The sequence below is a fragment of the Monodon monoceros genome, unplaced genomic scaffold, assembly GCF_005190385.1.
Source record: "Monodon monoceros isolate NGI ecotype Baffin Bay Population unplaced genomic scaffold, NGI_Narwhal_1 Super_Scaffold_18, whole genome shotgun sequence".
Taxonomy (NCBI): domain Eukaryota; kingdom Metazoa; phylum Chordata; class Mammalia; order Artiodactyla; family Monodontidae; genus Monodon; species Monodon monoceros.
Window position 1 is genome coordinate 17973252 of NW_021703774.1, and position 26251 is coordinate 17999502.

The following is a 26251-nucleotide window of genomic DNA, read 5'->3' on the forward strand; positions in this document are numbered from 1 at the left end:
CACTGTGGAAAACGGCATGGAGGTTTCTCCAAAAACTAAACATAAAAGTACCATAAGACTCAGCAATTCCACTCCTGGGTATATATCCGAGAAAAACAAAAACACTAATTCGAAAAGATACATGCACCCCCATGTGCATAGCAGCATTGCTTACAATTGCCAAGATATGGAAGCAACCGAAGTGTCCATCAACAGATAAATGGACAAAGACGTGGTGTGTACACACACACACACACAAACACAAACACACATACACACACACACTGGAATACTCAGCCATAAAAAAGAATGAGATTTTGCCATTTGCAGCAACATGGATGGACTTGGGAGGCATTATGCTAAGTGAAATAAGTCAGACAGAGAAAGACAAATAGTATATGATATGACTTACATGTGGAATCTAAAAAATACAACAAACTAGTGAATATAACAAAAAGAAGCAGATTCACAGATACAGAGAACAAACTAGGGGTTACCAGCTGGGGAGAGGTGGGGGACAGGACAATATAGGGGTGAGGGGTGGTAAGTACAACAAATGGGTGTAAGATAAGCTCAAGGATGTAAAACACAGAAAATATAGCCAATATTTTGTAATAACTGTAAACAGAAAGTAACCTTTAAAAACTGTATAAAAAATTGAAAAAAAAATTTTTTTAAATTAGTATGAAATCCTGACAAATAATGCTAGATCAAAAATGGTCCCCAGGACTTCCCTGGTGGCGCAGTGGTTGAGAGTCCGCCTGCCAATGCAGGGGACACGGGTTCGTGCCCCGGTCCGGGAAGATCCCACATGCCGCAGAGCAGCTGGGCCCGTGAGGCATGGCCGCTGAGCCTGCGCATCCGGAGCCTGTGCTCCGCAATGGGAGAGGCCACAACAGTGAGAGGCCCGCGTACCGCAAAAAGAAAAAAAAAAGGTCCCCAATCATGCTATTGCCACCAAAGTACATTTTTCTTTTTGATTATCCTGCTCCTTTAACAGAGAGAACAACATTGGTGAAACCGGAGAGCGACCTTCGGGTGTCTGGCCACTTCTTTCATCTCCTCCTGGGCCTCAGGGATGTCCACCGGGATCACCTCTTTCTTCAGTAACGCGACATATCGTGGAGCCACCGGGTCAATAACCTGCAACAAAGGCGTCCTTGTGTTAGAACATTCAGAGATTTTTTAGAACTTAATCAATAAAATAAGTAATAGCACAGGAATAACAACTGGCATTCTTTGTTACTGCATTTACTAATTTTTTGGTTTACCAGCTAACTCTTCTCTAACATTTAGCTGTCAAGTAGAAGAAAGAAAAACAATCATAAACAAAGACTGCATGAAGGATTTAGAGTTCCCTTCCAAGAATAACTACTGACAAGTGAAAAGAAACCAATAGTTAAAGCATATTAGAAATATTCTGAAAGTAATTTTTAACTCTGATATTAGAAAGGAAAATTATCCTGTGGGGTTATGTAACAGTCCTACAGGTAAATGTGATACTCCATTTTGTATTGTTGGAGAAGACTCTTTTGAAGGAATATAGAAATATGTGTTTTAGTATCATTTTCTATAAGCAGTGTTAGGCAACACACCACCATCAAAAGCAGAACAGCATTAGGTCACTATAATAAGGCAATTCTATAGATTAAAAGTAAACAAGTATTTCTACTGGTCTGCATGCTATATATATACACACGTATATAGGGACCACTGTGTTCCCAAGGGCCTGGCACATGCAGGTAGTCAACACATATTTACAGGTTAACTGAATGAATGGTAGTACTCATTACATTCTAACCTACTCTACCTCCAAAACAGAAGCAGCACCCCCTTCTGGATCCGATGTATCTTTCTCATTTCACTATTCAATTTAAAATTATCCAAGATGACCAATCACAACAGCAGTATTTAGATAGTAAATAAAGCATTTGGAAGAAAAATGTAGACAGAAGCAAGTGCGGAGTCAAATAGCTAAGTAAAGTAATGAAAGTCATTTTCTTCCCATTAGAAGGATGCAGGAAATAGTGGTATGGCTAATTAAACTTGGCTGTGTCTTTTGGTTTATATTGGGTTTTTGTTGCTATTGTTTGGCTGGTATTTTGTTATTGTTGTTTGCTTTGAGAGTATTTCTCAGAAATTCTGAATGAACTTAGAGAAGAAACCATGCTCAGAGGGTGAGTCAGAAAAGTCTGAAAAGCCATCTAACTTCCCCTTGATTGCTACTCCTTACCTGCTTATATTTCATGCCAGTACTAAATCAGCACCAGCCCCCCTCTAAACTTACTGTTTCATTCTTCCCTTCCCTGAGGTTTAAAAGTCATTCTTACTGGTTAAGGGTTCCTTCTTTCAGCTTCTACTGGGTTAGAATGATCACAGATTTAATTTGTTACTACTCAGTTTAGTATTTAAGCCAGTAAGATACAATTTCTTCTTTTAAAGAAGCTAAAACTAGACAATCCAACCTGAGAAACTCACTTCAGTTCACTGCAGCTCAGTTTCCTCAACTGACAAAGAGAGCAGAAGACTGTTTCCCACACTTGACTAATTACAATGATCCCTTAGGGCACTGGCTGGCACAGGGTTTCATGCCACTTAACCCTGAACGACAACGATTCTAATTGTCTGAAGTAAAGTCTGGAAATTTTTTTTTTTTTTTTTTTGCGGTACGCGGGCCTCTCACTGCTGTGGCCTCTCCCGTTGTGGAGCACAGGCTCTGGACGCGCCATGGCTCATGGGCCCAGCCGCTCCGCGGCATGTGGGATCTTCCTGGACCGGGGCACGAACCTGTGTCCCCTGCATCAGCAGGCGGACTCCCAACCACTGCGCCCCCAGGGAAGCCCTGGAAATCTATTTTTAAACAAGCATTCCACTGGATGGTTAGGATCAGACAAGTTTGGGAAACCTTGGATTAAAAGATTTTTAAAGTCTTCTTCAGTTCTAAAATTGTACAATTCTCAAAATCTCTGGATCAGTGGTTTTAAATTACTCCAAAAGGTCCAGAGACTCTTCTTCTGAAGCTGAGGGTTCTGCTCTGAGACAACGGTATTAAGAAAATGTATGATATTATATGTCAAGTCCCCAGAGTTTTCCCCAGTCAGTTCCAAAGCCCTGGCAGTCAGACCTTCACACTTCTGGCAACTTGACTGAAAGAAACTCCTCTGGAAAAACTGCCTAGTCCAAGAGATGAGATGTAAGGTTACTGACGTCGAGGCTTTTCAATTAACCGGCCAGCCAGACCATCTTACAGTGAGACACAGCTGACAAGCCCAATCTTTTTCTCAGGGCTTCCAATCCCTCTCTCAGTCCCCTGTGTTAAAGATGAGCAGATAACCAAGGCTCACCAGATGTCTGAGAAATGCCTTTAATATCAAAGAAAAAACAAAATCAACCTGGAGGAAAGATATAAGAAAAAATACCATTGATTATATTATAACCATGAAATAGGAACAGGAAGTTATTCTGAAAATTCAAAGCAGAAACGAGAAATCTTGGAAATATGACAGCATAAATGAAAAACTCAACAAAAGTTGAGAAGATAGGGCTGAGTACATCTACCAGAAAGTAGAGCCAAAAGATGAGATGGAAAATAAGAGAGAAAACAAAATTAGAGCAACAGTCCAGGAAATCCAACATGTGCTCAAGAAACGTTCCACAGAGGAGAAAGACAACATAGTTGAGAAAAAAACAAAGAAACAGAAGGAACTTAGGAACATTTCCCAGAACTGACGGAATGAGTTTCCAGTCTGGAAGCCACATGTTCTTCCAATGGATATGAATGAAAACAGACCCACCCCAAGGCACATCATTGTGAAATTTCAAAGTGAGGAAGCTGTTCATATAAAAGTCTCAAAAATCTTCATCCCATGCTCCCCTTCTCAGGGAGCTACCAGAGGATATAGTACAGCAAAGCAAAAAGGCAATAAAAAGAGAAGGAAGATCCAAGAACCAGATGATCCATCACAGAAGAAAAGCAAAGGGAATTCCCAGGATGATGAGGAAGATTGACCTGGGAGCACAGATGGGCTTCAGAAGTTAACAGGTCTCTCATCTAGATCAGATGTGAGCAGCACGAAGGCCCGGGCAGAGACGTCTCTAACGTGAAACTGAAATACCTGAGGCATGTGAACATTCTGGCAGGAAATTCAGATAACTTGCGCAGAGTCTGAGACGGAATTAGAAAATTAAACAAACGAGGGAAACAAAACGAAACAATTAGCCACAAGAAAGCCAACGAGTTATGAGAAAAAATAGGAGACCTAAATCCTCATCTTCCATTGTTAAAAGTAAACCGATGATGCCTAAAGCAAACAAACAAACAAAAAATCAAGAAGAAGCAAAACACACATCTCATTTAGAGATATGGGCAATAAATACCAAAAAAATTATCTAGAAGAGCTGAAAGTGATTTATCTAGCGAGAGAAAATGGAAGGAAAGAAGACAGGGGGATACGCTGTTCATTTAACAGACCCTATAGAATTATTGGCCTGTAGTGAAATGTATTTCTTATATTTGAACTAAATGTACATGGATTATTAATGAAAAGTATTCCAATGTTACCTCTGCCTATAAGTTTTGAATGTATTTATTAGTAACTGCAGCAACAGAGCGAACCAATTAATAATTCCATTATGTACCCAAAAACTGACTAAACACAAAAGACAAAATAAATTCAAGACACATGCGAGACAAGCAACTATTTTTTGAGGCAAGGCATCAGCACGATCAAGCAGCAATACAAAGAAAAAGAATTTACAGAACACAATCACAGAAACCATAGTTTAAAACATGGCACTTCAATGATTTGCCTTATTATAGTGTCTACGCATCTGCTTCCAATTAACAATGTCAATATGCAGTATTCCTCATTTGACTTTTATGTAAGACACAGCTTTTTTTTTTTTTTAAGCTAGATTCAATAAGACACAGGGATTATAATTAATGAACCTTCAATACAATTCAATGAAATCTGGAACTTTAAAACTCTATGTCCTCTCAGTAAACAAGGGAACAGTAGAATGGAGTTAGCCAAATCTTCCCTTTGCCACTAAGAAAACTAGAGGACATGTTTTTTTAAACTAGGAATAATGCATTTCAGTGGGTCTGTATAAGCAAGTCTCATATAAATGTGATTGTGCTTCAAAGCTGTATAACATCTCAGGTTATAACATGTAAGATGCTAAAAGCTATGTGCTAAGTAAGGCAAATAAAAGCATTAAGTAATACCTTCTTACAGAGAGCTCGCAGCTTGAAAGCAGAAAAATGAAATGCAAAGTGTTCAAAAAAGATTTAAGGAAAAAACTGTTACCATTCCCCATAACTCCAAGTTTGTTTTAATCATTGTTCTTGTTTGGTATCGTTTATAGACTTAATGCACTTTATATGTTTAAAAAAGTAAAACATTCCATTTTCCTGAAAACTCTGCAAAACTGTAATATTCTTCACAAAATTTTCCCTGCCATGAGCACACTAATGAATTCTACACGTAATCTATTACTTAGGAGTTAGGCATGAAAAAAAGAGGACCAGGAGTCAAAACATGTACCTTTTTGTTAAATGCCCAAATTTTGTCCCATTCCATGTTCACAACTGAACGTGAAGAACCCTAGAAAAACAATAATAGAACAGCTTAAAGGGCAAGAAGTATTAACCAGAATATTTTCTTTAAGTCAAGCATGCCAGAAAATAAACCCAGTCAACACTTACAAGTTTACTTCCACTGGAATATAAAACTTAGTCTGTACACACTAATCTCGTTACCCTGAACAGTTAAGAGTCAACAGTCATAGATTTCACTGGGTGAAAACACCACAGCTGCCTCTGTCCAACCCTAGCATAGTTTAGGACATTCTCAATTTTCCACTATCATAACAGCGTTTTTTTCAAAAACATTCTGCCCTCATTATAAGCAACAAGCAAAGAACAGAAAGAGCAACAAGCAAAGAACAGAAAGAACAACAGGAGTAATAAAGACTAAAAGGATATTACTAGATACTTAAAAATCCAAACAGAGGAGCTGGAAAAGAAACTATAACTCACCTGAGCAGCAATAAACTGTTTCAGTCCTTCAACTGTCATCCCTCTTCTCAGCACACCGCGAACCGTAGGAAATCGTGGGTCATCCCTGGGAAATACGGCAAAGTTTTAAGAACCAAGAAGACATATTTAACATGTAGATGCAGAGAGTACAATACACCTTATTGCATAACATTATATTCCGTTTGTTAAATATTTCGACTAAGAGCTGGTTATAATAATTAGGCAGATCATAATACCATTGAGCCCAAGTTCATGGAAGAAGAAAGCTGCTTACTAGTCAAAAATTACTCAGTAAAATAAAGGCACTACTGGAAACAGTAAAAGTACGTTTGAAAAGAGACACAAAGGTGACATTTTCAAATACAGAAAACATATGCATTACAACATTTTTATTTGCTTTTTATTTAACAAACATACAAGATCCCTATTCTACATATGACCATGAGACACAGATAAGAGATGGTTAGCCTCTCATTCATGTACAAATACACTTTATAAAGCTTTTTGGGTTGTAAAAAATATACACATTGGTTATTAATATTCTGCAGAGATCTGCAAACTTCAGTAAGTTTGCAATAACACCCTTCGTATGCGGCCCAAGGTAAACTTCCCCTTTATCAAATTCAGCTCCACAGTAAAACACTCTAAAATCACATATTATTCAATATATATTTAATATGTGTCACTATTACATGATACTAATAAAAACTAAACTTGTTAATTCATGTAAAAAAAAAAATTCTTAGGCTTATAAGTATGGTAACCCAACTGAACAGGTTTCATTTACATGGATACATGCCTCTAAGATGACTTTAATTTTTATACTCATTGTTCTCATGGAAATCCCATATAGGTTACTAACGTGCTACAGAGATTTTCAAACTATAGGTTATTAATGTGCTACGGAGATTTTCAAACTTTTTCTAGTCCCAAACATGGACTCCATCTTTGTGCCCAAACATGGGCACTCCATGTTTGCTGCATTAAAGCAAAAGACAGCAGTACCTGAGAACCTGGATAAAATAAAGACAAGGACCAGAAACCCTATAGCCCTATCCATGTCAACCCCTCCCATTCATCCTCCCCACCCCTCAAAGCAGTTTAAAAATTAGTGATATACCATGTCCTGACTTCCTCTCAAAATTCTAGGTAACAGCAAACATACCATCCGTCTACTAGACCTTCATTGACAAACCATGTGAGCTTTCTTTTGGATAGCACTGTGTTGTTGAGATTTAGCCGACTATATTCCCAAATGTACGGTTTTCTTAGGCCTAAAGCTTCAATAATCCAGTAAAACTGTTCATCTCTGTCATGGTATTCTGTTGTTCTCAGGGCATGTGTAACACCTTCAATGCTGTCAACTATGGGGCAGGCAAAATCATACGTCGGATAAACACTAGGAAAAAAAGTGAATATGTTGAAAATCAGTGAAGGATTTTACCCTTTTCACCTCAGATTAGGCATTATAAGCAGCAGTACTAATTTAAAACATAATTCTTTACAAGGTAAGAATTCCTTAAAAACCAACAGGTGTTATGGCTCATAATACTCAAAGTACATCAAAACATTTTTTTAAATCAGACTTTAAGGACAATGACTCAGTTACCCACTCAATACTCAAACACAAAAGCAAATATGCAACTTAACAGACAATTGGATACTGGTGCAGTGAATTCTATAATCATATTCCTGTAATGGCCAATGTATACCATGGTAAGAAGCAATAATAATTTCAAGGGAATTTAGCTTTTCAATATCTTAATCCCACACTCAAGTAAATCTCTAGGTTTAATACTTTCATAAGTAAATGCATTCAAGAATAGAATGTTTCCTCCTCTCTCAAGTAAAAGAGAAGAAAATTATTAGGTTGATTAAAATTCCATTTAAGATGGAATAGTCTTAAAAACAATTTCTGTCTAAAATAATGTACACAACACATCCACAGTCTCCATTTGAATTTTTAAAAATGTATTACTGCATTACGCCTTCTAATTTTTAAGATACAACTTCATTAAGATGCTACTGCACTATGCTTTGCAATTATCTGATACTGAAAATGTGTATCCAAACTCACTTTTCCAAATGTATTCAAAGTATCTGTTTAGTAAACAAGGAGCAATTGCCCTGTTAAAAATTAAGGACATATATATACACACATGAAGTGTTTGTCCAGATACAGACACACATACCTGTACCCACAAGTGTAAAGAAAGTTATATTAGCTACTCAGGAAATCATTTACATTCACCAATCTCTTCAGAAGTTACAATTCAGCATTTGTATGTAGTAGGCTTCTTCAAAGTACAAGAAAATATATTCTATGGTTACTTTATAAATTAATGGCCAGGTGGGGGAGATTTAAAGAAAAAAAAATCTATTAACCTGAAAACCACACAGAAAACTAACCAAAATTAGAAAAAACACGATACTTTCTTGTTCATATTTCTTTAAATCTTCTATCATGTTTACAAATAAACTTATGTCTAGCAGAATCAAAGTTTATAATAGGAAAAGAAGTATCTTCATCTAAAGAAACACACCACAGTATACCTGATCAATACATAAAATGCAACTTTAGGCAGACTCAAGGACTTTTATAGATGGAAATGATCTTAGACATAACCTAGTATAACATTAATTGATAGGTAAGTAACGAGAGGCTACATGCTTTACCGAAGGCCACGAATGAACAAAGATCCAGATCTCTTGACTATTCTGCAGCTACTCCCTACTCCATGTTCACAGAAGCATCAAAGCAAAAGCATAGTAAGCTACCGAGCATAATGAGTGAAATACACCTACTTGTATTTATTTCCAGTTCTTGGGTGTGGCTGAATTTTGCAGCGATAAAGCGTTGGGTCCCTCATGCACCCATTGTTACTACTCATGTCAATTTTTGCTCGCAGACAGCAGGACTGACCAAACTGGCTTCCTTTTTTCATTTCTTCCCACATTTGTAGATTCTTCTCAACAGCTATAAAATGATAGTTATACTATAGTTTATCTAATGTATTACTCATCTGGTTGAATTCAAATTATTTTAACAGCCTTATAATTTGACAGAAATTTTCACATTCTGATTTTATAAGCACACTCCACTAGTTTAAAAGTATCGTAATAGTTCCAATATTTGATACCAAGAGTAAATGCAGTTTTTTTAATGCAGAAATTCCACAAAACACTTAGGAAACGTACTCTCTCTCTGGTTTAGAAGTCAATACATTCCACTGATGTAGCACTGATGAAGGGTAAGAGACGATGTCTAAGGCCTGAAGGCTTCTCTCAGCCAGTGTTTTCCATGTTCCCATCATGGCACAACTGGCCGATCAGTCGCCCCCTCCAATTTAACACTGTGTGTTGGAAGCAGAAGCGTTCTGTTCCTTTGCCACCTCACACCCATGGGACAGACCGGTTTGACCCGGCCCAGGCATTGGTACTGCAGCACATGCCCATCTAAAGAACACATCTCTGGCTGAGAGCCTGAGCCCCTCGGCTCCCCAAAAGCACCTTCAGTCATTCCAGCAGAAAGCAGGATACTCTTGGATCCCCAAAAATGAGAGATGATAGAAACAGTGATACAAGTTTATCCCAGGGAAAAAACTCTATATCCCCACTGACTACGGTCCTACCTATGTCAGGTAGGTACCTGCCCCATATGAATAAGAAAGAACTGTTAAACAATGATTCTCTGTGGAATCTACTGAAGATACCATGGACACTTTACCTGTTCTCAAAGAATCAGGTTAGGTCTAAAAGTCCAGTTGTTAACTATCTGAAAATGTAGGGAAACATTTAAAAGGGGGTAAAAAAAAAAAAAAAAAAGACTTCCATAACACTTTGAATTTACTACACTTCCCAAATGTGACACTCAAGATTTATCTTAAGTATAGGGCTTCCCTGGTGGAGCAGTGGTTAAGAATCTGCCTGCCAATGCAGGGGACACGGGTTCGATCCCTGGTCCAGGAAGATCCCACATGCTGCGGAGCAACTCAGCCTGTGTGCCACAGCTACTGAGCCTGTGCTCTAGAGCTCACGAGCCACAACTACTGAAGCCGCGTGCCTACAGCCCATGCTCCGCAACAAGAGAAGCCACCACAATGTGAAGCACGTGAACCACAACGAAGAGTAGCCCCCACTCGCCACAACTAGAGAAATCCTGTGTGCAGCAACAAAGACCCAACACAGCCAAAAATAAATAAATTAATTAATTAAAAAATAAAAGTATATATATATATATATATATATATACTAAAAAAAGACTGGATAATAAAATTTAAAAAACTTTAAAAAAAAACATTTAATTATAGTAGTGTGGAAGTTCTGGAACATAATTACAGAATAAAAACAGCCAGATTCAGAAGCTCAGGAACAAGTAATAACAAAGATATGCTTCTTTGTTAAGTGATATTTCAGACATAGGGTAGCATCAAGCTTACATATTATATTCACATTTACTCACATGCTGACAGGAAGATGTGGGTATGGCTAACATTATCATCAAACATTCTAATTAGAAAGGCTAAGTATTTAAATTGAGAGAACTACAAAAAGCTGCAGAAGGAATTACATGGAGTGAATGCAGTGCAAAGACTACAGGTAACAAGTGAGATGCTGAGAGCACACACATGCTAACAAAGTAATAACAACGTAAAGATGATAGAGAAAGAGAAAAGATTTCTAAGGGATGAATTAACATATGAAAGATATTTCCAAACATGTTTCAAACCATCATCTTTCACAGAAATCATTTTCTACTGAAGAAGCAGAATACAAGAAGAGTATCGATTAAAATATAAAACACTAAATGTGCCTTACAGTTTTTTCTATGTTTGGATTCTATCCTCTGCTCACGTTCTGCTTTCATCTGCTCAGCAGGAGTATCATCCACATAAGCCTTCCCTTCCTGAATTAGCTTCTCTGCATATTTCATTATAGTTTCAAAATGATCCGAGGTGTAAGTAAATTGATCTGGTTTGATATGCAACATTGCAACATCTTCCAAGATAACCTGCAGTAAGAATCCAAAATAACCATCAGTTTATCTTTCGCATTTTCTTGTGTATTTTCAATCCTTGACACTGCATTTGGGCAAATGTAATAATACACCATCAGTCTTACAGAGCCTGGAAATGGCTGTGGAAGCTGTATATTAGATCAGAAAAGAAAAAAAAAAACAAACAAACAAAAGAGAGAGATATTCATTACACTAGCCTCCAAATTTTCAGCTGAGAAAGCTGATCTCATGGTGCTTTCCATTTATTCTGGAAAAGCTGATTATTATTGGTCATGCTGACAATTATTTGCCCTCTCTTTGAATATATTACAGTGCTTCTAAACAGATGATGTAAGAGGCTAGGAAACCTTCACATTTTCCAATACCTACTTAGTGTTCGTTTCATTCATAAAATTATATGACAAAAAGGAAACCTGCCTCTAGCGACCAATTCATTTAAGAAAGTGATACTTGCAGGAAAATGTAACACTTAAGTAAATTCTACAACAGTTGAGGAGGAAAAAAATAAATTGACGTTTTTTGGTATGGGAGCTCAACAATTCTTGGCTTAGGTCTCAGGCAAAGAATATATAGATGAGCAAAAGAAGCAGCTATGAGAACAAACTTAAATTTTCATACCATGAAGGTACCGGGCCACCCTCTAATTTTAATCAACTTTACTGACAAAGGGTCATCACTACACCTTTAATTACCTTCTCAAAATCTTCCTTTTCTTTTTCAGGATTTGTGTCATCAAATCTCATGATCAGTTTCCCTTTAAAGTTAACCTGGTAGTGCTGGTTCAGAAGAGCAGCTTTTGCATGCCCAATGTGTAAGTAACTAAAACAAAAACATTTTACAAAGAAACTCATTAACATGTTTTAACTAAATACTTAAACTTAACCTTTTTGAGGAGATGAGAACTAAACAGAAATCCTTCTAGTTGGTATTCCAGTCTTATTTTATTTGCTAACAAGAAGTACTGTAATAGAAAATCTGCCTCTGAGGAAGAAAAAAAGACTACAACATTTATAAAATAATCATAAGAAACAATTTCATATGTAAACTCTCACAAAGGAATAAGTTATTTACAAACATTACAACCTTAAGGCTAATCTCTATTTTCCTTTTTTTTTTTTAACTGAGGAATGAAAGGTAATTTAGTTAGAGGAAAACTGCTTCCAAAACTGTTTGCAATGCTACACAACAGTGGATCTTTACTAAGACCAGATGCTACTGAGAACTGGCAGCCCGTCCATTGCAAACAAGACAGAAGCACCTCTGAGGATGCCACTGTGACTGTGACAATTAAATAAAAGAGCACATGAGAATTAGAAAGCCACAAGAAAGCACTTTACTTCTCTAGGCTTTAGTTTTCTCAGAAGCCAAAATGAAAAGATTTTAACTAAATGATCTTGAAGGTCTCATCCAGTACCAATATTCCACAGATCACAACCTATGAAAACACTATTCTGTTCTATGGGCAGCTGACCATTACATAGAATAAAATAAATCAGAGGCACTGTTAATATTATGACATATCAACATCCTCCTCTATCAATGAAGTGGGTAAAAAGCAATATCCTAAACCACTATTGTTGAAAATACACTTTTCATCAATAACAGCAGCCACAGTTGCACTGCTCTACAGTCACCTAGTTTCATGCACACCTCTGATCTCAGCTGATATCAAGAGCTCCGGGAGGGAAAAGTACAATGATATGTCTTTATATCATTTCTAAAATCAGTCTATTTCTTTAGATAGTCACACAGCATTCTAGGTCAATGATTCAATTTTAAAGAGTTTATATGCATAGGTTAATGCAGACAAGTACAATGCAATGCATTTAGGGTTACTCAAAACTTTCTGCATAAAATAAAGCACCATAAGTAGCATCCCAGATGAGATCCTGGAAGAGAAAAAGGACATTAGGGAAGAACTAATGAAATCTAAAAAAGTATGGAGTTTAGGTAATAACTATATATCAATATTGGTTCATTAATTGTGACAAAGGTACCACAGTAATGTAAGATGTTAGTTAACATTAGGGAAAACTGGGTACAGGTACAAGGTAACTTTTGGGGTTTCTTTTTTTTCCTGCAATATTCCTATAAATCTAAAACTACTCTAAAATTTAAGGTTTATTAAAAGTAAAACAAAGGACTGTGAGTTCTGAAAACGAAACAGAAATACTTTGTGCAGTTTTCACTGAAAGTGCTACACCCAATAACATGTTAAGAAGAGAAAAAAGAAGACTAATAATCACTGACTACCTACTAATTGACAGTTAATGTGCTTTACATACAGGAATTACCCTAAGAGGTGTGATGAAATCAAACTATTACACTTAAAGATACTATCTCTGAATCTAAAATAATGTGTGCAATTCTAACAATTCTAAACCTCAAAAAGCTAACAGGACTATAAAATATTCACAAGGTAAGTAAAATAATTGGCTCAAGAGACAACTACATCAGGAGAGCTAAAGAAAACTATGTTCCATGCTGCATTAGTTAGTACTGATGCTATACTGGGCTTTTCCCACACAAAACAGACATAGGCACATAATTTTCAGTCATATGGATTCCAGAGCCAGACAGCGTAGGTTAGGATTTGGCAAGCTGCTAAAACGTTGTATGAATCAGTTTCTGAAACCATTTGGAAAACGAGATAATAACAGTGCCTTCTTCACAGGGCTGACAGGATTAAACAAGTTACTACATGTAAAGTGCTTGGTAAGTACCTGCCCATAACAGATGCTATCTATGTGTTAGCTATGAATATGAATAAAAGGCAAAATTCAAGCCTTCTGGCCTTCATGAAAGACACAGGAAAAAAAAATGATTAAAAAACCAATTAAAGAAGACTTGTTTTGCAGTATAAGGAGATAGGATCAAAATTATGAATGTTTTTAAACCTGAACACTGACTTATATTCCAAATTCCAAAACTGTATTCAACTGTTGGACTGAAATGACATAACTCACAACAAATAAACATATTTTATACAGTAAATAATAAATATGAGGAGCTCACTATTCCAAGAAGTGAGAGTGACAGAAAATATAAAAAGATTCAAAAGGGACAAATGTTCAAATGGCATAGCTATAAACAGCCATGGCTAAAAAACTAGCTTTTATCAAACCATTAAAGTCACTACCCAACGGAACAACCATGACCTCTCACACCAAGAACACAAGAGCAGAATATTGGGTGGTAGGGACCCAGGATATCTGAGGGAATTAAACTATGTAAAATAAGTATTATTTATGACTGACTCCACTTAGCTATCAATCAATCATTTAATGATTCAGTCTGTGTATTTCCCAGAACCGTTATTTCCCTTTCATCTCCTTCTACCTGTCCTTTATTTCACCACCTAAATCGGCAAACTTAGAAAAGCAGAGAGAAAATGTGGAATTCTAAAACTGGCTTGCTGTTAATGGCACTTATAAAATAGCTTGTGAAGAACTATATTAAGAACAGCTAAAATAAAATAGCTTCCTTATCTGCCACTTCCTACTGTCTACATACTCCATTTTATCACAGATGGGTAAGAATTTGGCTATAGAATACAAAATCTGAAATTAAACAAAATTTGGGGGAAAAAAACCATCTCATGTGTAAAACATGACACAATACTTTCCCAATGGCTAAGTTCCTGAGGCTAACTGCTTTAACAAAAGGCATTTTATTATATTAGCATCACCGGAAGGGTTCTTTTACAAAGTTCGTCCAGCATGAGTCACAGAGACTGACATGTGCAAAGGCAGAGACTGCCCTCAGCCTTGGGGAATGCTGGGCAAGGACCCAGGCAGACCCATGCCGGTGGCTCCAGCCACAGCAGTCCTTTTCCCTAACAAGCTAGTCATATATTATTATTTTCTATGGCTGCCAAAAGTGAAAAGGGTTTTGAAACCTACTAATAGTGGAAACTAATGAATAGGAATGGGCTTTTCAGGACTCTACTTACTTTATTTGGGAAAAAAAATAACTTAAAATACGTCTACCATAACTTCTTCGGCTAACTGAAAGGATTGCTCAGGGTACAAATACAAACCCTTATTAAAAGATACCCCCAAAATCTCAAAATGTAAATAAAACTTAAGCCTTTCTATTAATGGATGTTTTTCTATTTACAATTAAAATTCTGCCTGGAATAAAATTAAAATGTTATTTTTCCTATTGCTTTAATAAGCGAAAACTACAAACTTTTTATAAATTAACTATCAATAATTTTAAAACTATTAAGATGTTTAGAATTTTAACTCCCACAATTAAAATCTTACTTATTTCCTTCTATATATTAACCCATTGATTTTTAAAGTATTTGATAACTGTCTTAAAGCTTTTCCACTAAATGTATCCAATTATAAGGTATATTTTCTTACCCACTAGCCTCTGGAGGAAATCTGACGGTAACCTTTCCCATCTCAGCACCTGGAAGCTCAACAAATTTCCCAACATCTTGCTTTTTCTCAGGTACCTGAAAAGCAGAACAACAACAACAACAAAAATAGTTACATGGTTAAATGTTTAAAGAATAAATTCATTCAACAAATACTTACTCAGTACCCACTATGCACCAAGCTTGGTTATGAGAAAAAACTGGCTAGAATATTGTCCCTGCACTTGAAGATTCAAAATCAGTTGAAGTTAACCAACAGCATTTAGGGTCCTCAGGAAAATGCTTAAAAGGAGGCAAGAACCAAGCTGCACCTTGAAAAATAAATGCAAACATATCAGATGGAGAGTATACAAGGGCAGTCATTCTAAGAAAAGGAATAACAGCACAGGTAAGACTCAAAGTCAGGGAAGAGCAGTGCAATGTTAGGAGTGCATGTTGAGTGGGTAGGCAAGACGCTGATAGTCGATTAAGTCCAAAACATGAAGGCCTTTATAAGGTTGACTTTTATGTTTCTCGCAGTGGGGAATCCTCAGGGGTATGGAATTACTTATCTGTATTTTCTAAAACTATACCCAGTACACTGCAAAGTCTCAACGAGAAAAAAGAAGAGACCAAAAAACAAAAGGAAGTTCAGTGATGAGATTATGGTCTTAAAACAAACTGGGGGTAATGAGGCCTCAATAAAAATCAACAGCAGTGGAGATAGAAGACAAATCTATAGATACAAGAAATAATAATGGAACTTGTTGACCAGTTAGAGGTGGAAAGTGGTGAATACTTTCTCAGAACAACTGAGGTGACTGTGGTGTCTTTACCCAAGCAGACAACAGTTTTCAAATTGTACAGCATCAGAGTAAAATTTGTAATATGTAAATATGTAAACATATTCTCTGTAATATGTAAACAGATCAAAGTAGAGCGACTGTAATTGGGGGAAAGGCCTTTTTCTACTGTATTCAATGTCACGTCTTCCTACAGAATCAACAAAAAGGCTCTACAGAACCCCAGGACTCAAAGGTCACAATGGTTCAAAACCCAGAGAATAGAAAATCTGGGAGGAAGAAAAGATGGTATAGTTATAAAATAATTTAAGTTACTTGGACTTTGGATTTCCTAAGGGACGCACACTGGATGATCATAATCATCTAGAAATATAATTATGAAGATTAAGGCTTAACGTAGGCAAGCAGTTAAAGGCAAGCCAAGACTCAACAATGACAAATTCTTCCAAGAAGATCCTTTTTAACTGATCAGGAAAAAAAAAAACAAACAACCAAACTATGAACATAATTTTCTTTTCAGATCTAAGATCTCAGGCAGACAAGATGTGAGCATTAAAAAAAATTTTAAAGGCTTACCGCTTTAGCTTTGGTTGTTGAAACATTCCACTTGGTGCCTACTGACTGGAAGGCCTGCTGGGCTTCAAGAAAACCAAACCAGCGTTTTACATGAACTGGAGCTTTGTTCTTTTCCAACTGTTCCTGCCATGCAGCATTTCCTATTAGCAAACATAATTTTAAAACCATTCAACATATCTGCAAATTCAAAAGCAAAGTTCCAGTCGTGGTTAATTTAAGTAAATGAGATGGCTTAAAGCTGTGCTTCTATAATGCAATTTTAAAAATCTGGGTACACATGGAAGTGATTTCTAATACTTCAACATATTTCAAGAATTCACAAAAATTAATTTAAAATATTTTTTCATTTCAGTTCACTAGAGTGAATCTTAAATCCTGCCCTCACCACTGCCACACACCCAACTAGAAGGCCAATGCTACATTTCATAATTGAGGAAAAGCTTTAAGTGGATCCACTAGAGAACAAAATAAAAATCAAGATCAAGAAGTAGCTCTTTTCTTCAGTTGTAATATCAAAAATGGTACTGAAGGAAAGTTTACGTAATTCTTTAGCATCACAAAGCTACCTCCATAAGATATTATCTTCCTTTTATGAACATTAACTCAAAAATCGAAAGACCAAAATGTCATAAACCTACAGATGAAAAGTTCTAGCTAGGAAAGTCCTTCATTTTACATTGGTTATTATTATAACAATTTAATTTAATTTGGAGAAAGGTTAAGCCACAAAAAAAAGTACAGAGAGGGAGTTCTCTGGTGGCCCAGTGGTTAGGACTCCATGTTTTCATGGCCGAGGGCGCAGGTTCAGTATCCCTGGTCAGGGAACTAAGATCCTGCAAGCCACGGGGCGTGGCCCAAAAAAAAGGTACAGAGTATATTAAAGAAATTTTTAAAATGCTCACATAACCCAGATTTAAAGAATGATAAAACATTTTGGCATATTTGCTGCAGGGTTTTTTTGTTTTTTAAATAAACTAACAAAATTCAAGCCCCCTTTGTGTCTCTCATCAATCCCATATTCTAACTACTCATAGAAGATGGAAAAAGTGACCTCCCAGAGAAACAACTCCAGCTCACCCCGCACCCCACACACATACTGAACAACCAGAAACAACAGTAACTGGAGTTAAGTAATGGCTGAGACAGAAAAGGTGCTGACATAAATGGGATGAGGAACAAGGCCAGCTCCAAAGGCAAGAGAGGAGCTGCAGTAGCAAGATGGGGTCAACCTCCAGGGACAGCAGAGGATGGGGAATTCCTGTAACCGGAGAGGAATAAAATAGCCAGGGAGGTCGTTCCTTTGTGAGAAAGTCCTAAGTGACTGCCATGAGGTAGATAGATGCTCATATACGTAGAAATATATGTACCTCTTATCCAGCAAAATATTAATTAAAATAGAAATTCTTCAAGAAGAATTACTGATACCTTTTAGGGTGGCCCAAACACATAAATCTGCTAAGCTCAAGGAATTTCCAACTAAGTATGTTCTCAGAGATAGGCAATGACTGAGTTCGTTGATTGCAGAAGTAAACAAATCACATGAAGACAATTTTGTAGCACTAAACTCCAACCAGTGATCAATCTGTGAAAAGAAATGCATCCCAGGGTTTAGAGTTAAACAAACAAGCAAACAAACAACCTCAGTTAGAACCATGCCTGTCTCATCTCAATTACAGAATTTACCATTACGTGGATTTAACTGTAATTGCCTGGGATCTAAACTGGCACTTAAACACATATGGTTATTTTTCTCTGTTTTCTTTTTTTTTTTTGCAGGGGTGTGAAGAGGCACTTCAGGGAAGAAAAAGGAAAATATGAGAACTGGAAGCAGAAAGGAATAACGAGCCTGACCGAATGCAACAGACAGTACCCAGCCAAACAGATTCATCCACTTGCAGAATTTAAAAGTAAATACTTGGAAACTATTCTTTGTATTCTGAATTTTGTAAGATTTAAGGAAGTTAGAGCTGAATACAAACGGGAAAAAAAAGGCATCTAAAGTGCCGTATTGAAAGTTAATCTACTACTGCTATAGTTAATAAGGTATATACTTAAAAAGGAAAATGTGTGTGACCCTGAGCCCTTGTAACTTTTCAAGAACTGCTGCCTCATCTGCCAGGTAAGAAAGCTGCATAAGAGCATAAGACAACCTTTGCAGTCACATCCAGCTATGAAATTCCAGGAATCCAGGAAGAGGAAGACAGCACTAAATGACCCAACAGCTGGTATGGGTTTGAAAGTGCAAACTTAGGAGCTAAGACTTTTTTTTCTGAAAATAAAAACAGATGAGAATTCCTTAACTTGGTCTCTGATTAACACTCTGTTAATATCCTTAAATAGAGTAATAGTCCATAAGCCAACAATAAAATGAAGTTCGCAAAAGAGCCAAAGCCTAAATCAAAACAAAATAAAACACACCCAAGGAAACGTTCATTCCTTACCTCAGTATGTTCCAACAGGTTAGAGCCATACAGCCCAGCTGTAGTTGCAATTCTAGCCAAGTAGCGAAGTATGGAATTTATATCCGTGAATACCACATTTCTAGAATATATGAGTATGAGATAAAATATTACTGTGGCTCTAGCAAATCAGTAAGTCATGAGACTTATGAAAAATGTAAAAATAGAAATCTTATAAAAGAGACAAATATATGCCATGTATTTTCTAGTATAGTAAAAAAAAATAGATCCAATTTGTTCTTTACTCTGTTCTATCAAATTCTAATTTGTTTTGAGATGTTCAGCTAAATCCAATAATTCACTTCAGAGTAGACTACCTATTGGTTTCTATCTATCTTTCTAACTATTGGTTTCTACATGTCTATTCAGTGGTGAAAATATGAAAATTGGGATATCGAGAATAAAGTGATTTAAAATAAATCAAGGCAATGAATCCAAGGATATACCGTCATAAAGAAGCTGGTTTTATCAACTTGCAGGTAAACATGGTAGATCAAACCTCATCAAAACTGATCCTATAAGGAAAAAGAGACTAAGGAGAAGAGACAATAGCAGTAAAATTTCAGAAGCTAGAAAGCAGATGGAGTTAATAGGCCTGAAAAAACTGAATCTTAACTGGACAGTGGACAAAGCTGAAAACCAACCCAATTTAAATTTTAGAATCCTCTAAAGACTTACGAATCAATGAAACCAGGTATCCTTGGAAGTGAGAGTGAATTGGGACTAAAATAAGGAGGCTTGGTTGAAAGTCTACTTAAAAATCAGTCAGAAACACAGATAGCTCCAAACCCTATGCTGCAGAGCTTGGCTACTCCCCTTACCCAATCCTGGCAAAAACCGGAGCCTTATTCTCTAAAGACTAAAACAGAGGGTCTCTCAAATGGGGGAAATCTGGCACAGGTGCAAGTTGGGCTATAGAGGTAACAAAGAGAATAAAAGAATACACGTATACTGGATGCTGAGATCCTCAGCTTTCTTCCCACCCTCAGCTCCCAAAATATTCTGGCACCAGCTCTCCTTCACCTTCCGAACAGGAGACTGAAAGTCGTCTCTGGACAGATAATCTGATCCACCCAGGAAGAAAAGAACCAAGGATGCTAACACCAGAAGTTCCTTCAAATGAGCAGCTCAGTCAGATCGCCCCAGAGTAAAGCTCAGAACTGACAGGCTCACCTTGGAGTTCAGAACTTGTAAATAGCTTTACTCTCCCAGTTAAAATCTAAGAAAGCCATAAGAAGTTACCAAATATCTGAAGAAAGCCTTTAACTTAAAAGGTAGCAACCAAAACAAACACACAGATGTAAACTGAACAAATCAAGGAATAGAAAACTTTAAAAGTAAGTGAATAAATTTCCTCTGAGCAATGAAAAAATATAGTGCAGGGCTTCCCTAGTGGCGGAGTGGTTGAGAGTCCGCCTGCCGATGCAGGGGACACGGGTTCGTGCCCCTGTCCGGGAAGATCCCACATGCCGCAGAGCGGCTGGGCCCGTAAGCCATGGCCACTGAGCCTGCACGTCTGGAGCCTGTGCTTCGCAACGGGAGAGGCCACAACAGTGAGAGGCCCGCGTGCCGCAAAAAAGAAAAATCAAAACAAAACACAGTGCAATCGTAAAATAAGAACAGGATACTATATCTAGATAATAAATAATAGAAAGCTCAGATACAAAAAATGTAACAGCAAAAACAAAAACTCAATAGAAAAACAGAATAAAAAAAGTTGAAGAACTCTCCAGAAAGTGAGGAAAAATGAAAAAAAAAAAGGAAAGTGAAGGTGACACTTTAAGAAAATAAGAGGACAAATCCCAGCACCCACATAAAGAACAGAAAATGGAAAGTTATCACAGAAAATATTTTCTAATTCCCCAAAAGAGGATTTCTAAGTTTCCACATTAAAGGGAGCAATCAAGCACCCAGAAGAACAGATGAAAAATAGATCCAGACTAAAGCATATTATTGTGAAATTTCTAAATACTGAATCCTAAGGGAAGATGTCCGCAAACTTCCTGAAGTCACACAGAAAAGATAGGAATCAGAAAGGCTTCAGAAGAGAACAAAGCAAACAACAATAATTCCACGGAAAAGTAAAAATTGTACATGAAGAGCAATCATACATACGTTGTATACGTTGCATATGTTGCCCTTCCCCAATACAAGTCTTTCTGTCAGTTTATTATAGACCATTTAAACCATTTCAGAATTCTGCATCTTGCTTGAGAATACCCTTGAAACCCTCTTTCAATGTGGTCCAAATTCCACCATCTGGCAAAATATTCTTAAAAGGATCTGAAACCATGTTGTGTTTATTCCTTAGTTTCGTTAAACAAGAGAATGTTTCCCTTCCCAGTTCTTTTAAATTCTTTTCAGTGGGTTCCAAAAGAAAGAGATAAGTCCGAGGGCATGCAATCTTCCCTATATCCTGGGATGCAAATAATCCATCTTAATCAAGAACATACAGTATATGCTCATTACAGAAAATTCTGAAAACACAGAGAAGCAAAAAGAAAAAAACAACCCCACAATTCCAAAACTCAGAAAGAAATAATATTAAAAGTGCTGTATACTTCTCATTTTTTTCTTTGTAGATATGTAATTTTACATTTATGTCTTGCTTTTTTACTAACATTAGATTATGAACATATCCACCATTAAAAATTCTTCATAAGCCTTTTTTTCACAGATGCCTAATATTCTATGCTGTGGACTTACCAAATTTATTTCCTATTATTACTGGTTTTAAAAACTTCCAATTTTCCACCAGAATACATTACAACAGAATTAAAAACCCATATATATAAATCCTTCTGTACATCTCTAGTTTCTTTCTGACAGATTAGATATATGATCAGATAGTGTGCTGACAGATATGTCTCTGGATATAGTTCTTTTAGAATTAGGAAGAAAGTATATTTCTTTTTAGGGACCGTTTACCAGTTAGCAAGTGAAACAAGCATACAACATTTAATCCTAAATATTTTAAAAACGCTGTTCAGTACTGAAAACCAGATATAAAAGCACTTACTCAGATACATGAAGAATATTCTCTTTCCCTTCTTCAACAGAAATGCTGACGTTGTCTTTCACATGTTCTACTGCCAACAAAGCTCCTAAAAATGAGATGAAAAGATTTCTCTTTATAAACAATGTGGTATTTAAAACCTGAATCATAAAGCAATGAGAATGAGTCAACAAACCAGTATTAAGACCTGCAAGGAGTAAACATTTTTCCCTAGAGTCTGTAGACGCAAAGTATGGCCTTCTGGTCTTGGAGAAGTAACAAACCAGAAACCATTCCCTGGCATAATCCAACTGCTTTTGAATATACTCAGTGTCCAGTTAGGGACACTGAAATTAATCTTTCCCTCTCTCAGGAGAAAAGAAGAAATTAGAATAGTTCTTTGCATAAAAGCTATTGTTGATAGTATTAGAGTGATTACTATGCGGTGGGGATTGTGCTAAATGCCTTACATTCATTATCATTTTTAATCTCTGTAGTAACCTTAAGAGGTAGGCACCTTTATCTCTGTTTTATAGAAGAGAAAACTGAGGCTTGGAGGGGTTAAATAACTAGCCCAAAGTCCTTGATTAATATGTGGCAGTCAGGATTTGAACGCAGGTCTACGGCAGTCCAGAACTCATATTCTAAAACAGTGATACGTGCCTCTCAACGCATCATAAAGTTTACTAAATATTCATTAATCCGTTGTCCTTAATTTATCTAAGATGGACAACTGGTAACCAGATACTGGTTTCTAAATACCATGCTCCACTGGAGACAGGGCTGTGGTAGGGAAGGTACAAGATAAACCTGGAAAATTTCACTGTGCTAGAAAGCAAGAAGTACTCAAAGAATGATAAGAGATATGCCAAAAGGACACAGAGGTCAGCCTGGAGGGGCTCCCAGTGGCAAATAGAGCCAATTTAACCACTAAAGTAAATAATCTAAGTTTTAGAGTACCGACACCAAAGAATCCTATACAGCAAATTTTGAAACTGAATTCCTATTACAGGCAACGAGATAGATGAATCTCAAAGAACTATCCTATGTACAAAAGAATAGTTTCATATGACTCAATGTATATGAAGTTCTAGGAAAAGCAGAAAAAAATAGTGACAGAAAGCAGATCAGTGACTATCAAGGGCCAGAGATGGGGGAAGGGGACTGACTGCAAAGGGGCATGAGGGAACTTTCTGAAGTGAGGGAAGTATTTTATTTCATTATTTTGGTGGTTACACACTGTACACATCTGTCAATCAATTTACAACTTAAAAGTGGCAAACTTTATTATATGCAACTTGTAACTCAATAAAACTAATTTTAAAAATAAAAATTTTTAACTTTAAAAACAGAAAATGAAAAATAATTCGGAGTATAACCTATTAAGTATATTTTGCTATGAATTTTTTTAAACGAGAAAAAGATCTTCTCAGAAAAAAATGCCAACTAATACATGTGGAAAGAACGGCAGAATGGAAGGTCACCATCTGGCATCATCTTAATCATAATCAAGTTGGGCAGGAAGCACCAACGGATGCTGAATCCAGTGGGTAAAGGTTTGATGGGGAGTGAAATGTTTACATGGTACCAGAGCATCTCCACACAAAATGCCCGTTAACTGCAAAATGGAAAACTCTGCAGTGGGGAAAGCTGTCAGACACCATCTTAAGTACTCAAGATTAGATCATCAGTAATGGGAAAAATTCAGGTACCAATTATTGGGCTGCAATGAAGAACAACGAATTGTTTCTATGCTATTTCTGCCAAAGATCTGTAGCCTGAATCTAGTCATGAGGGACCATGAAACACCTGATCAGGGGACATTCTTTAAGTAAGCGGCCTGTAATCTCCAGAGAGGTTAAACCTATGAAAGACTAAAAAAACCATCCCAGATTGAAAGAAACTGGGGAGACGTGATGAGTAGGTGCAAGGTATGATCCTAGATTTTGATCCTTGCACTACGAAGATGGATGAATTGTATCAATGTGTATTTCCTGATTTTAATGGTCCTGTGAAGTCATATAGAGTTTTCTTACTTAAGAGAGATGTATATTGGAGTATTCTGGGGTGTTGAAGCATCATTACCTGCAGTATGCTCTTCAAAGGCACTGGAGAAAAAGTGTTCTTTGTTCTATTCTTATACCTTTTTAAGTGTGAACTTATTTTAACATTAAAAAAAAATGGTGAATGCATATAAAATAAGGGAAATTCTCACAATGCAATCTGTTCTTCTGAATGTTTCATCTAATTATATTGATTATTTAAAAACAGAATGTATTTGAATTAAACAATTGGGAACAATTAAATCAAAAACAAAAAAAGGAGGGAGAGAAGCAAATAGAAACATATATTCTATAATTGGACTATAGTTCACAATGACAACAAATTTCTTTAAGACCCACTTCCAGTATACTGGCAGATGTGATTCTCAGTATTATAATTCACTAAGGAAACAGATCTATCATATTCAGGGTGATTTTCTAAATTACATCAGTAAAAACGACAGCTATTTATTGAGTATCTACAGTGTGTCAGGAACTTGACCTGCAGTCTCATTTGATTCTGGCAAGCAACTGTATGTGGGAGATATTATTCCATGTTTCTCAAACAAGGAAACAGTGGGAGATGCCAAAAAAGGAATTGCCAAGGTTCCACAACTAGTAAGTGGCAGTCAGGATGGACCTGGTCTCCAAGAAGCAAGTGTCGTTGCCCTTAACCATGAGGTCACACTGTTTAGTGCTTTCCAACTGCAGAATCAAACCCAGTTCTTTCAGAGTTCAGTGATTTGTGTGAGGTTAGCCCATAATTACTTGAACCAATATGCTAAAAGATCATTTTTACAAGTATTTTAAATGGCTATTAAATTGTGTTTTTTGTTCCAACAGACGCTAAACACCCTGTCATGAGAATGTACTGCGTAATCATCAGCCCTATGTGGGCAACTGTATCTAAAAGTCTAGGCCTCTCAAACATTAGGAAAGTACTTGCATGCATATGTTAAGAAATGCATTAGCAAATATGAGCTCAATAAACTGATTATTTTGTGTAATTTCTGAAAACAATAGAAAAAAACAGCAGAAAGTCTAAGCTATCTATCCACAGTAACCTTGGCCACGTTGAAAATGCAATTCCAAATCGAATTTAAGATGTATCAGGAAGATGACAAGTCCGACCTTTTCTCTGACGTTTACTACCTCCATCGATGTGTAGTAAACCAACCCCATCAGTCCGCAGTGTACTTGGGTGTTCCAGCAATCACCCTTCAACCTTTAATTAATATAAATGCAACCTCGGTTAAAATTTTAAACGCTTCTACGACCATCTTCCTCGTTCCCTTTGAACCCAATGAAACGTAAAGAAAAGTTAAGTCAAGGGGGTTGAAGATCTTTTCTGAGGACGAAGGAAGGGAGGTAAAGATAAGTGGATTTAGGGGAAAACGCTAAAAGAGGGGGAGCGAAGTAATGGGATTTCAAGTTTTAAAAATGTTATTTCTACGTCCGGTGCTCGGTCTCCAGGAGACATCATTTCTAAAAAGGAGAGGAGAGTAAGCTGGGAGTCATCCCTCTGGGAGAGAAGGTCCGAAGCTGAGCCTCGGGTGGCCCTGCCCCGGCTCACACAGCGCCCACCTCCACGCCCCAGAAAAACGTCTTCAGGAGCAAATCCACCTGGCAGGGACATAGGGCGAGGGGCGCGGAGCCTACCCCGTGTACACTTCGGGGGTGAGAGGCAGGCCTAACCTCCCAGACCGTGACCGTCACTGCGCCAAGACTGGGCGCGGCGACTTTCCCCGCCCCGCACCCTCCCGGGCTGATGCAACCCACACAGGTTGGCGGCCCCGGGCCCTTACCCAGCGGAGGGTCTCCCGAATTCACAGTCAGACAGAGCGTCGCCATCTGCACTGCTCCGCCGGTCTATCTATCAGTGCGCCTGCCCTGCCACCCGAAAACACCGACTCGCCCAAGGCGAGAAGGTGCAACGTGTGCGAACGCCTGACGCTGCGGAAGCCCTCGCCCCTC

At 37.3% G+C, this 26251-nt stretch overlaps 1 protein-coding gene across 1 annotated transcript in view; it reads right to left on the reverse strand.

The window, feature by feature from the left end:
* The window catches only part of EPRS (glutamyl-prolyl-tRNA synthetase), a 68363-nt gene extending 42112 nt beyond the window's left edge, over nt 1-26251 (reverse strand). Inside the window, exons 1-13 of the mRNA XM_029228428.1 lie at nt 26083-26251; nt 22260-22344; nt 19223-19322; nt 18207-18363; nt 16782-16921; nt 15407-15501; nt 11729-11855; nt 10838-11030; nt 8825-8996; nt 7185-7418; nt 6020-6104; nt 5526-5585; nt 1012-1122 (exon numbers count right to left, since the gene is read on the reverse strand). Coding sequence (XP_029084261.1) covers nt 1012-1122; nt 5526-5585; nt 6020-6104; nt 7185-7418; nt 8825-8996; nt 10838-11030; nt 11729-11855; nt 15407-15501; nt 16782-16921; nt 18207-18363; nt 19223-19322; nt 22260-22344; nt 26083-26128 — 1605 coding nt within the window. The 5' untranslated portion in view covers nt 26129-26251. The remainder of the gene's footprint in view (nt 1-1011; nt 1123-5525; nt 5586-6019; nt 6105-7184; nt 7419-8824; nt 8997-10837; nt 11031-11728; nt 11856-15406; nt 15502-16781; nt 16922-18206; nt 18364-19222; nt 19323-22259; nt 22345-26082) is intronic.